The sequence below is a fragment of the Schistocerca nitens genome, chromosome 5, assembly GCF_023898315.1.
Source record: "Schistocerca nitens isolate TAMUIC-IGC-003100 chromosome 5, iqSchNite1.1, whole genome shotgun sequence".
Taxonomy (NCBI): Eukaryota; Metazoa; Arthropoda; class Insecta; order Orthoptera; family Acrididae; genus Schistocerca; species Schistocerca nitens.
Window position 1 is genome coordinate 133,630,364 of NC_064618.1, and position 12,822 is coordinate 133,643,185.

Genomic DNA, 12,822 nt, shown 5'->3' on the forward strand with positions numbered 1-12,822 from the left:
AGAAGGAGTGGGAGGGGAGGGATCTTTAGCAGTTCTGTGCCAGAGGCACAGTTTCAGCTCAGAATGGCTCTTGAAGGAGCTGCAGACATTGGAGTAAGAGTATACCATACACTAATAAGGCCGTTTTCAGATTATGTATATCTTTGTTTTGAATCAGCTCCAGACACAGGTCTGTGGCAACTGGATAAAATTTAGTACAAGTACTTGGTGTGTGCCAGGGATGGAAGTGGGACAGGGAATGAGATCTATTGTGACATACTGTCTTTTCTGAGCAAACAAACAAGCCAACCGTACACATACAATGTGAATTTTTACTAAAACAACTGCAGTTTTAACTAGATCAGATACTGCAAGACAGTCATTCCTTAACAGGATTGTGCCATACATCTGCAGACAGGTTTAACAAAAACTACTTCCTCTTATGAAATGCAAAGAAATTAGATAATTCAGCAAAAGAAGTGTATCTGTACCAGAATTCTTCTACCTGATTCAGGTTACTAGATAAGTATATTAGAACCATAAGAAATCAATCTCCTAGTCACAAAAGCAAATCAGGACAATTATATTATATTACCAGTTGCCTTAAAATTTATGCTACACATTCATCTGCATAGTTTAAGAACATGTGTAGTTGATATTTTTTTAAACAGTCAAAAATTGATTTATCAAGCAACTGACCTTTATTTTCTCCCATTTATCATCAACATCTTGCAACCAACTGAGGAAAAGACGTCCATTGTAGCGTGAGCGTGCATTGCGATCCTTCTCCTCCTGTTCAGGTGTGATGACATTGTAGACTTCTTCATCCTTGAGAATAGTGCAGACAGAGAATGGCAAGGATTGATTTGCTAAGGCACGTGCAGCCCGTCCATGTACACGCAGAATTTCTTGCTCAACTGAAAGTACTAGCTTCTCCTTTTCTATAACATGCTGCAACAGAAAATCAGGTATGTTGGGAAATCTGATGATGGCTGAAAAAACAGTTAAATACAAGAAAGGTGCCATAAATTGATGTTTATTCCACATATGTAGTCATGTAAAAACAAATATTAAGTTCAGCTAGTATATAAACTATTTACAGACTGGAAATGCAAAAGAGGAGAAATGTGAATCAAAAATGTATTTTGTCTTTAGTGCTTGAATAGAAAGACAGGTAGACTCTCTCTCTCTCTCTCTCTCTCTCTCTCTCTCTCTCTCTCTCTCTGCGCGGTGCTTTTAACAGTATTACTACACCTACTTTTCCTGACTGTTCCGCAGCAACCTCAGTGGAAATTGGTGCACTAGCAGCCTACTACCAAATAACAGAACTTAACCCTACAGTAGAAAGCCGGGGCACAGTAGACCTCACCGGCCATACTTTCATGTATAACGTCGAGATGGAGGCATGGGCACTGCTGAGGTTCTGAATAGCTGTCAATGGCATTTACCCAAGTGCGCTCAATGCATTTTCCTCATTCGTGTGCTATAACTTGACAGTAAACATCTTTGTTCTCTCTGTTTGGGTTTACTGCACCCCAGCTTTCCATAATTGTTGCCTGGATTTTCAGTACTGCTACACCCTAGGTAGTGACAGATGCTTTGTAGGCCCTTAACACTATATCACAATACATTGGTGACACAATAATCTTGTACTTTTCAATGTAAATAACAATTGTTTTATAACTGGGCAACTCTTGCATTATAATTATTTGATTATAATATATTACAATGCATATTACATTATATTTTACATGTCATTGTATGGTTGGGAAAGCACTAGACTGTAGAAGCTACTGCAAAACGTGGAGGAGAGGAGTAGGAGGAAGCCAAGAATCTAGAGGATCATATCAAATGGGACAACTTCTACCTCGGAAAGGATGGTGTCACCAGGTGGATGAAGAATCCTCCAGGCATGTGGAAGGTTAGAACCTCAGAATATCATCCAAGAAGTTCCTGGACTAATGAGAAATGCAAGGAATGCAAAGGCTTCTGAGGAAGCCCTTGGTCTTTTCATTACACTAGAGATTGTCCAGATCATCATTAACTGCATCAACAAGAAGATATGTTCCAAAGACTACAAAACCACGACAGATAGCCTGTACAGGAAGATGGACAAACCTGAGGTCATGGCTCTCCTCAGGCTTCTCTACCTAATGGGGGAACTCAGAGCTGGGTGAATGAAGCTGGAAAGCTTCTGGGCCACCGATGGAACTGGTGTTGAGGTCTTCCCCCTGACGATACCATGACTCGAGTCAGATTCCTCATGCACTGTCTCAGGTTTGATGATCTCAGGCAGTATAAACTCTGTGAAGTCTTCAACCAGTTCAACAAGAACTCCCAAAACAGTTACATACTCAGTAGCAACATTATGATCAACAAGAAAATGGCGAGTTTCCATGGCCTATGCTCTTTCATTCAATACATCCCGACAAAGCCGGCCAAATAAGTCATCAAGATCTTTGCCATGTGCACCTCTTGCACGCAGGTGTATGTCAGAAAGCAACCTGATTCAGCTCTCCACAAGACGAAGTCCCCATCTGATGTGATTGAATGCCTCATAACCAACATATCTGGATTGAGTCGAGATCTAACAATGGACAACTGGTAAACCAGCATTCCAATGCCCATTACACTCCTATGCAAGCACAAGATGACCCTAGCTGGAATGGTTAGGAAAACGAAACAAGAAATGCCTAAGGCATTCACTGAGACACTGGCTGCCCAGTCTGCAGCAGCATGTTCGGTTTCAGTAACCAGATCACCTCGTTACTGAAAAACGAAAAAAATAAAAGTTTGTGATTCTTCTCTCCCCCTTTCACCATGATCATAATACACATGAATTGATTGGGGACAAGAAGCAACCTGAGGTGATTACCTACTGCAATAATACCAAAGATGATATCAACACCATTGATCAGTTGTGTGGAACTTTCGACGTGAGATGATTGTGCAGAAGATTGCCACCCAGGATCTTCTTCTCGCTACTCAACATCGCTGGAATCAATGCACAAGTGATCCAAACTGCAACTTGCCTTGGTCAACCCTTATATGTCCACAGTTCCTCAAAACCCTCACCCTTGCCCTTCTTCGAGGTCATATTTACAAGCACCAGGAGGAATTCAGGGTGCCTTCCAAAACTGCTGGAGTAGCACCTCGAAGAATTCGTTCCTAGTTCCAGCAGCCAAGCCGTGACACCTCCTTGCCAAAAAAGATGAAGAAGAATTCCAGGTGTGGGCTATGCGGCCACAAGAAGGACAGAAAGACGAATTACATATGCAAAGCCTGTGGTCAAGTACATTTATCTCACTGAACATGCGACTTTCATGTGTCCCGACTGTGTCCCTGTACCTGATGCACCTGCCAAATGACTCCAAGACCATTGTGAAAATGAAAACAGGCACAAATATAGAAGTTGGGCATTAATTGTATGTTGAATTTATTAAGCAAATGCTAATGTGTTCGTTGTAACATGTTATCAAGAAACCGAATTTGTTCATTTTAAAATGTTCTGAAGCTATAATAAAGTGTGAAAAAGAAAGAAACATAAAACAACAAAGTGGTAGAGATCTTACATGGAAAATTAGAGAGACAGCATCATTGTAGGCATTGGGGTGTACTGCACCCCACCTTTGTGTTGATGGTGTAGGGTCCACCTTTCTAATGGAGTGTTAAATGAATGTAATGTGTGTTTTAATAACTCTCCCTTTTCACTACACCAATGCTAAATGTAGCACATGGAAAAACTAAAACAACAGAAAGAGTAATGATAATCAATTGCCGTATACCACACAGAGGAGAGACTGAGTAATAAATAGGCACATAAACAAGGATCGTAACAATGTATGTCAATACTTGCTTCAACATAAGGGCCGTTCAGGTGAAATATGTGAGCAAAGAAACAGTGTTATTGTAAAATCTGTAATGTACTTTGTGTTTGCTGTCTTTCTTCAAGAAATCCTACAAAGAACAACGTTGTGCATAAGATAAATATAAGAACTGTACAGGTACAAGTATTATGGTTTATCCCAAAGCTCACTGAATACTACTATACAGACATTTATTTGTTAAGTATTTTTAAAAATTTTAGAAAGTAAACAAACACTCTATTCAATAGGTATAACTTCCTGAAATAAATATGTTTCAGGAAAAAGAGAGTAAAATTTTTTAGAATTTCCCCTCTTTAAAGCAGTTGGTTAGAGTGTCAAGGGACAAGATCTCTAAGCTTGTGTATCTTATATGGAAAAACTGTAAACATGCAATACTGCTATTGTTAATGTGACCATTCTTCCAGTAACAGTCACACAATGTATGTAAATTCATAATGAAAGACCCACTTGATCACACTATTTAATTGACACCAAGTAATATGGATGACTCTCAGTACTAGTGACTGTTGGCAGCTGACTAATGTAACCTTACTCTTCAGTTACTCTTGGTTTGAATTTGCATGCCTTGTATACGCGAGAGTATGGAAAGCATTCTGGATGGTGCAGAAGCACACAGGCTGCCAAAGGAGTGAAAGTAGGCCACCGCGCACAGAGCCATTTCATTGAAGGTTACCTGAGGAAGGTGCAGGTCAATAGCCCTCAGGTAACAGCTCTTTGTATTGCTGCATTGGGGCATCCAAAGCATCATGAATGAACATAGATAGGATCTCCTGTGATGCAAGCCCCTGCTGAAAAATGTTTTACAACCCAGGACAGTGAAAAGAAAAGGAACAGTTTTAGCAGAAGGCACTTTTGTGCACAAAAGTAGGAAGCTGAGTTTATCTCCGTAAAGCACTGGATGCCACAGATAAACATCTTGAAAATGGAAAGGAGACACACAGTTTATGGGTCTGTGAAGGCATGAGAAACTGCTAGCCTTGTTTGATTTCACAAAAACCAAATGTTTATGTGATATGAAAATAACATGGGTTAACTAAAGTAAATAAATAAGAGGTTATACAGATAAGTTCAGTGTATAGCCCATGTAAGGGGACCAGTGTGTTCTAAGGAGCAATTTTACCAGTTGGCACTTGGAAGATCCAAAGCCCAGCCAATCTGAACACAGTAAGAAATGCAGCAATGCAAGTTTTCCTTTTTGAAAACATTCAATCAGGAATCACTTTATTTTAGATTTCATCTTGAGCTTCATCCTGGACTTCATTTCAGACTTGTCCACTGATGGCCTGCTGCCATCAGAGCTCACGTATCGAGAGATTTAGAGAAATTTTGGGCTGATCTGACATTGTTATTGGACAAGATTGTTAGTGCCACTGATGACTGATACTGGAGCAGTATCCACCTGCAATACTATGGTAAAATGATTTGCAACCATGAGATGATACACAGAGAAATTAAAGTCATTTCATAAAATCTGAATCACTTCAAGCTCACTTTAAAGACTTGCATTTTTAATTCAATGAACAGCCTGCTTTGAACTCTGACCACAGATGCAATGTATTTATTCCCTCCTGGAGTACTATCTGCTTTTTAGTTAACATCACAATAATCACTGTGCACTTCACAATTAGAATTAATTCACTTGTGTGGTTATTAGAATCTTTCCACCTGACCTATTTGTCATATATGCCAAGGTCTTATTATACAAATATTGTGATTATTTGTCAACTTTTTTTATAACTTTATCAGAATAAGCCAAAGGATTTCTCTTATTTTGCTATGATGATCATTTCTCCCTAAGTAGTTGGGTGCCAACAAAATATTTTCACATACTGAGGTCAAAGTTGGTGATGTATGTTGTCTGTTTATGGTGACGGGGCTTCTGGCTGAAAGCTTACATGTTTGATACCCTTTTTGTTTCACCTATTTGCAACTTAGCATCACCACTATATGAAAAGGATGGATTGCTGATCACTATATAGTGGAGGTGATGATTTGCAGATACACACAATGGGGGACTGTCAAACAATTAAGCTTTTGGCTAAAAGGACCTTGTTCAAGATTAGACAGCATATACAAGCACACTTTTGATTGTCCTGGTTTATTGGAGCATGTACTATCTTGTCATATGTCTTCCCTTTTCTTCAGGATGTGTCACGGATTGTGTGTCCTTAAGTCAGCACTTGGATTATCTACTTCAAGTGTTTCCATCCCCATTGTTTCCTGACTAATTTTTTCAGGCAGCTCATTACCTGTAAAGCTCATATGACTCAGCATCCAGAGACCAATGGATGTTTTGAAAAGCTCTCATTTATGGTTTTCAATGCACTGATGTAGTTATATTTTTTGTAGTGCTCTATGTATTGCTATTAACTCTGTGGTATGAATACCACATTCTTTTTATAGAGGACATTTTCGATTACAATTTTGTATGTATGCATAGCCGGCTAGTTCATTATCTTTGGATCCGTCAGTGAAAGGAGATTAAAATATGGATACCCTTGAATGGCTGAATAAAAGGCACAGCAATACAGCATTAGAGTTATATTGTCTCTGGTATCCCATGGTAGGTTCTTCCTTACTACAGATAGGAGGAAATACCATGGAGCAATTTGCGATTTGAGTATTGCACACAGGTAATCAGAGGAAGTTGAAGTTCTCAGGGGATTCTCAGCAGAGGTCTTCCAGGTGCACTGGTGTTGGTTGCCTTGTTCTAAGGCAGTTCATGAGTAATTGGATTGTGAAACAAAATGGGATTACACAGGTGGTTTGGCATATGATTAATTGTGAGTGCAAATTAAATAATGTTTCCAGGGGTGGTATTCCAACTCCTACAAGAAGGCTATCAACTGGATTAATTTTGAAAGCTCCATTTATGAAATGATTCCAGTGTGGTGGGCAGGGTCTAATATATCTAGGATGGATGGTGCTACTGACCTATGAACAATACTTCCATAATCCTAAATGCGATAAAATAAGCCCTTTATAAAACACTAATAAAACTTCAATTCGTCTCCCCAGGAACTGTTGCCGAGGACACAGAGAGTATTTAATTTCTTCATTCATTAAGTCTTTATGTGTTTTATGTGCAGTGACCATGTAAATTTATTTGGAAAAAAGAAAGTAGGAGTCCTAGAAAATGGCACTGTCCACTACTTCCAGAAGTTGGATTTCACGGTATAATTCCGGATGAGGATGTGTAGTCCGTAGTGCACAAAAATGCATGATGCATGCTTTAACTAGCAAGAAATGGTATCAATGGTTTTGCATCCATTTTTGTGTCTTCTATATAGCTGTCTGTGGTTCACATTCTGCTGTTCTTAAAAATACAGAGCTATAATATAAACAAAGATCATCAACATATAATGCTGGTGTGACTATGTCCAACTGCATCTACTACATCATTTATTGCAATTGCAAAACTGTGACATTTAAAACAGATCTCTGTGGGTCTCCATTTTCCTGCACATAGCGGTTACTGAGGATCATGTCCACACTGACTGTATATAGGCTAAATGATAAAAAGTTTTGTATGAAGGCAGGCAAATATTAATGAAAACTTCACTTGTGCAGATTGATAAAATATGATGCTGCCACCTTGTGTAAATCAGAAAATACTGCAGTCAAATGTCAATACTGCACAAAGACCTCTCTAAATGCAAACTCCAGCATGATATGATTGCTGGTAGTTCAAAATATTTAGAATTCACACTGGAATGAGGAAAGAAGATTTCTAGATTCCAAACACCAACAAATATTCACATTAACCATCTTTTCTTACAGTTTATCCAAGTGTTATGTTAAGTTGATCAACCTATGACTTTTTCTTTTTATCTTTCCCTGGTTTTGCTATAGGTATTGTGATACTCTCTCTCGGTTGCAAGGGATTCCATGTCTTGCCGTATCATCATGTTAAAAAATTTTAGACTAGACTTTTTACTATTTTTACTAAGATGATGTAGCATTTGATTACTGATGTTATCTGGTACTGCAGACATATCTCTATATTGTTTTAAAGCTTTATTTATTTCCCAGGCTGTAAAGAAGGCATTGTAGGACACCAGGTTTGTTAAGTTAAAGAAATATTACTATGTTCTTTTAAAAGGTGATGTTGAGTGAAACTAGAATGGTAATTTGTGGGGGCCAACATTTCTGCATAATATATTGCTAGAAGTTCGGTACTGTCAGAGGAACTGATGTTAATTTCCCCCTGTCAAGGATTCGCTGAGGTCTTATTACTGTATTGAAGTTCGCTAATCTGCTGTAATTTGGACCACACTGTGAAGTCAGGACACGTGCTGTTATAGAAGAAACATCATTCCCAACATTCTTTCATCCTTTGTTTCACTAAGTAATGTGTTTTTACCTTTGATCTCTTGAATAAAATTAAATTTTCGGTAGAGGGGTGGGGCCTATGTAGTAATAAGAGCCCTCCACTGTTCTCTGAAGGCAGAGGTCCTGAAGAAAATGGTATGATAGTGTTTACAGCTTGGATGATAGTTTCTGTTGCATCTTCCACTACTTGATTGATCTTCTCTGTATTACTGTGACGGGTGACTTTAGCAGTATTAAAGTTCCTATTGGCTCTTTGCACTGACCAAAATGGTACACAATCAGTGTCACAAAGGCAGTCATGAACATTCCACTGGATTGTAGGTGTAAGGTTAGGACTGCAGACTGTCAAATCTATTGCAGAGCAGGAACCACACTTGGTGCTGAAACGTGTTGGGGGCTCTTGAATTTATTAGGCAGATATTAAAAACTGAGAATAATCTCTTTAGTAGTTATGTAATGAAATGGAATACCTTCTGCTGTTCTTACAATGTTGTTATATTATTTATTACATGGCTACCACGTTCAGCACTTCAGTAAACCATTTTCAGGCCTTAACTAATGCTGAGGGGGTTAACTCTAATCACATCTACGAACTGGTTTTCACAGACTACCTGTAACAACGATGTTGTGTTGCCAATCATCGTGTTCACAGATGTTGGCCACTGATGAATCCTGCATACGATTCGAGTGAACCCCCTCAGCATCAGTTAAAGCCTGAAGATGGTGTACTGAAGCACAGAAATTGTCAACCATATAATAAATAACATTGTAAGGATGGCTGTAGTGTTCTATTTTATTACATTAGTGAATGGCTGAAGTCCCTGAAACCTCAATCAGAAGGGTGGACTTTAAAAAAATCTTTAGTAGTTGTCCTCTACTAGTTATCATCTAATTCTTATTATGTGACTAAGAGCACTGAAATCTGCTAGTAAAATGAAAGACACAGACAACTGTTTAATTACACTCCTGGAAATGGAAAAAAGAACACATTGACACCGGTGTGTCAGACCCACCATACTTGCTCCGGACACTGCGAGAGGGCTGTACAAGCAATGATCACACGCACGGCACAGCGGACACACCAGGAACCGCGGTGTTGGCCGTCGAATGGCGCTAGCTGCGCAGCATTTGTGCACCGCCGCCGTCAGTGTCAGCCAGTTTGCCGTGGCATACGGAGCTGCATCGCAGTCTTTAACACTGGGAGCATGCCGCGACAGCGTGGACGTGAACCGTATGTGTAGTTGACGGACTTTGAGCGAGGGCGTATAGTGGGCATGCGGGAGGCCGGGTGGACGTACCGCCGAATTGCTCAACAAGTGGGGCGTGAGGTCTCCACAGTACATCGATGTTGTCGCCAGTGGTCGGCGGAAGGTGCACGTGCCCGTCGACCTGGGACCGGACCGCAGCGACGCACGGATGCACGCCAAGACCGTAGGATCCTACGCAGTGCCTTAGGGGACCGCACCGCCACTTCCCAGCAAATTAGGGACACTGTTGCTCCTGGGGTATCGGCGAGGACCATTCGCAACCGTCTCCATGAAGCTGGGCTACGGTCCCGCACACCGTTAGGCCGTCTTCCGCTCACGCCCCAACATCGTGCAGCCCGGCTCCAGTGGTGTCGCGACAGGCGTGAATGGAGGGACGAATGGAGACGTGTCGTCTTCAGCGATGAGAGTCGCTTCTGCCTTGGTGCCAATGATGGTCGTATGCGTGTTTGGCGCCGTGCAGGTGAGCGCCACAATCAGGACTGCATACGACCGAGGCACACAGGGCCAACACCCAGCATCATGGTGTGGGGAGCGATCTCCTACACTGGCCGTACACCACTGGTGATCATCGAGGGGACACTGAATAGTGCACGGTACATCCAAACCGTCATCGAACCCATCGTTCTACCATTCCTAGACCGGCAAGGGAACTTGCTGTTCCAACAGGACAACGCACGTCCGCATGTATCCCGTGCCACCCAACGTGCTCTAGAAGGTGTAAGTCAACTACCCTGGCCAGCAAGATCTCCGGATCTGTCCCCCATTGAGCATGTTTGGGACTGGATGAAGCGTCGTCTCACGCGGTCTGCACGTCCAGCACGAACGCTGGTCCAACTGAGGCACCAGGTGGAAATGGCATGGCAAGCCATTCCACAGGACTACATCCAGCATCTCTACGATCGTCTCCATGGGAGAATAGCAGCCTGCATTGCTGCGAAAGGTGGATATACACTGTACTAGTGCCGACATTGTGCATGCTCTGTTGCCTGTGTCTATGTGCCTGTGGTTCTGTCAGTGTGATCATGTGATGTATCTGACCCCAGGAATGTGTCAATAAAGTTTCCCCTTCCTGGGACAATGAATTCACGGTGTTCTTATTTCAATTTCCAGGAGTGTATATCTTCCATCTCTCTGTACGCAATATCTCAGTCAGGAGGAATATAGTTGTTACAGATTTTCATCACTATGCTCAATTGTATTCTAATGGCTATTGCTTTAAATATAGGGTTTATACATATTAGTCCAGTGAAAGTGTTTAGTTTACTAGTGTTCATACATCTCCATATGCTCATTCCAGGTTTTTTTTTTCTATTTTGCGATATTTGTTATTTCCTCTATTATTAGGAAGATAGTCTTCTATAAGTTTCGATTCTTGTATTGCTATTACATACTGTGGGAAAGTCTGTGATTAAGTGTTGGATTTATTTCAGCTAGTGAGAGTAACCATGGCAATTCCACTACAAAATTGTTGAAAAGTTGTCAGTGTGATCACCAAAGATGTTTATCAGCAGCGTTTTCCAGTGTCTCCTGTGTGGTTGGCATAGTGTCCATAGATTCTTCTGCTGTCAAGGAGAGTTCCGATTCCACCAGAACTGATAAACTGGTTCTTTACTCCCTTCTTTTCCTGTCCTTTTCCTCCAGTTTCTTTTTTTTTGCTGTTTCTTCTGCGTTTTTTCACAGTTTGGTACCTCTTAACCACTGACTAGTATTTGGCTGTACATCAGTCTTTTTAAACCAGTGCCTAGTATCGGATTTTACATCAGTTATATCTTGAGATGAAGTAGTTGTAGAGTGGGTCTTCCTCTCCTGTGCTGTCAGAGGGATATCAGATGCCTTCTGCTATGAGGCTTCTGCTGGCTCTTTAAGAATGGAAGCCAAGTTTTTTATTTTGGTTGCACATTCTCAGTCTATAGCAGTTTTGTTAAAGTTGAGGTAGGTGGGGTGACAACTGTGACCTGTGGATAATTTGTTATAATGTCAACACGATGCAGGTGTTCATATTTTTCCCTTGACTCAGTATATGACAGATGGTCCACCTCTTCATTTTTGAATTACTGGGCAAACATGAATTGCGGGGATGGTTTTCTATACAAATCACATGCAAATGCTGTTGAACCACAAGGATGACCTTTGTGAAGTAATCTTCCACAGTTTCCACATTTTGGGTCTGTCATGGTGTGGGGTGGCAATGTATCAGAAACATAAGCATCAAAAACATCTCATGAGCAGTGGGATGTAATGTTCCATGTCACCCTATACATCACAACTTTAATTTTTCCTTGGTGGACATTTCCTTCACAAGTACACACCAGCTACTGGATAAATTGGTTTTATTTATTTATTTATTTATTACCAGTCTTCTGGCCTGTCCCTCTTTCCATAGAGCAGCCAGGGTAGGCAAAGCAATTGGATTGCAGCTGTCCACACTGTAATATTTATATCTGTTGAGACAGCCAGGTCAGTATGGCCATTACATTGTTTTAGTCTGATGCATTTCATGTGCAAAACATCCGCCCTGAGGCCACCTACTCCTATTAAGGGCTCTGCCCAAAGGTGCTATCCAGCTGCAGTGAAGAACATCTGTCACAATGGCTGTTGCTAGGAATGTTGGTACCCCAAGATGAAGGGCAACTACTCCTTGGGATGCATGAGGAGCTAGCAGCTCTGGCATTCGAAGTGTGATTCCTGTGTTTTCAGGGGGCTTTACTGAAAGGGTACGTAACAACTACACCACACGGGGCTAGCTCCAGGGTTGGTTGGTAAGCACATATTTAAGTATGTAGTTATTTTGTGTAGAGGGACTTTGACATTGGTTGATGCTATTTTAAGGTGCCCTTCTCTATTTGATCCACATGATAGGAAAAAAGAAAAAAGTTAAGTTAAACCCAAAAGGGGACAAAAAATTACTTCAGCTGAAAAATTTGACAATGTAAATGGATAAAGATGTAAATGAAAGAAAGGAGAACCTAAAGAAATAGCTGGTTTAACATAAAAGTCTGTTACCATGAGTTACAGAATAAAAGTAGTAGAACAGTCAGAGATGATAGATTGCAGCACAAAAAAGGAAGTAAATGCTATAGTAGCTTGAGGCTCCACACCCACCACATGTGTACTCATGAAAGAGTTGTGAGCCCTCTGCGAGGTGAAGGGGAGGATCGAGATAGAACCAGTTTTAAAGTAGCCACTGAAATCAAGCGTGTTGCGCTCAGCGTATGATGTACCACTGGTTGGTCCAGCCTGCTTTTGGCAACAGTTTAGCAGTGGCCATTCATTCATGTGGACAGTTTGTTCAAGGTCATTCTCACATAAAATGCTGTGCAAAAACTACAGCACAGCTGCTGTATGACATAGCTGCT

General features: G+C 41.0%; 1 protein-coding gene across 1 annotated transcript in view; it reads right to left on the reverse strand.

Moving 5' to 3' along the window:
- Positions 1–12,822, reverse strand: part of LOC126259410 (ankyrin repeat domain-containing protein 12-like) — a 57,686-nt gene that overhangs the window by 16,087 nt on the left and 28,777 nt on the right. The window contains exon 5 of the mRNA XM_049956188.1: positions 679–930. Coding sequence (XP_049812145.1) covers positions 679–930 — 252 coding nt within the window. The remainder of the gene's footprint in view (positions 1–678; positions 931–12,822) is intronic.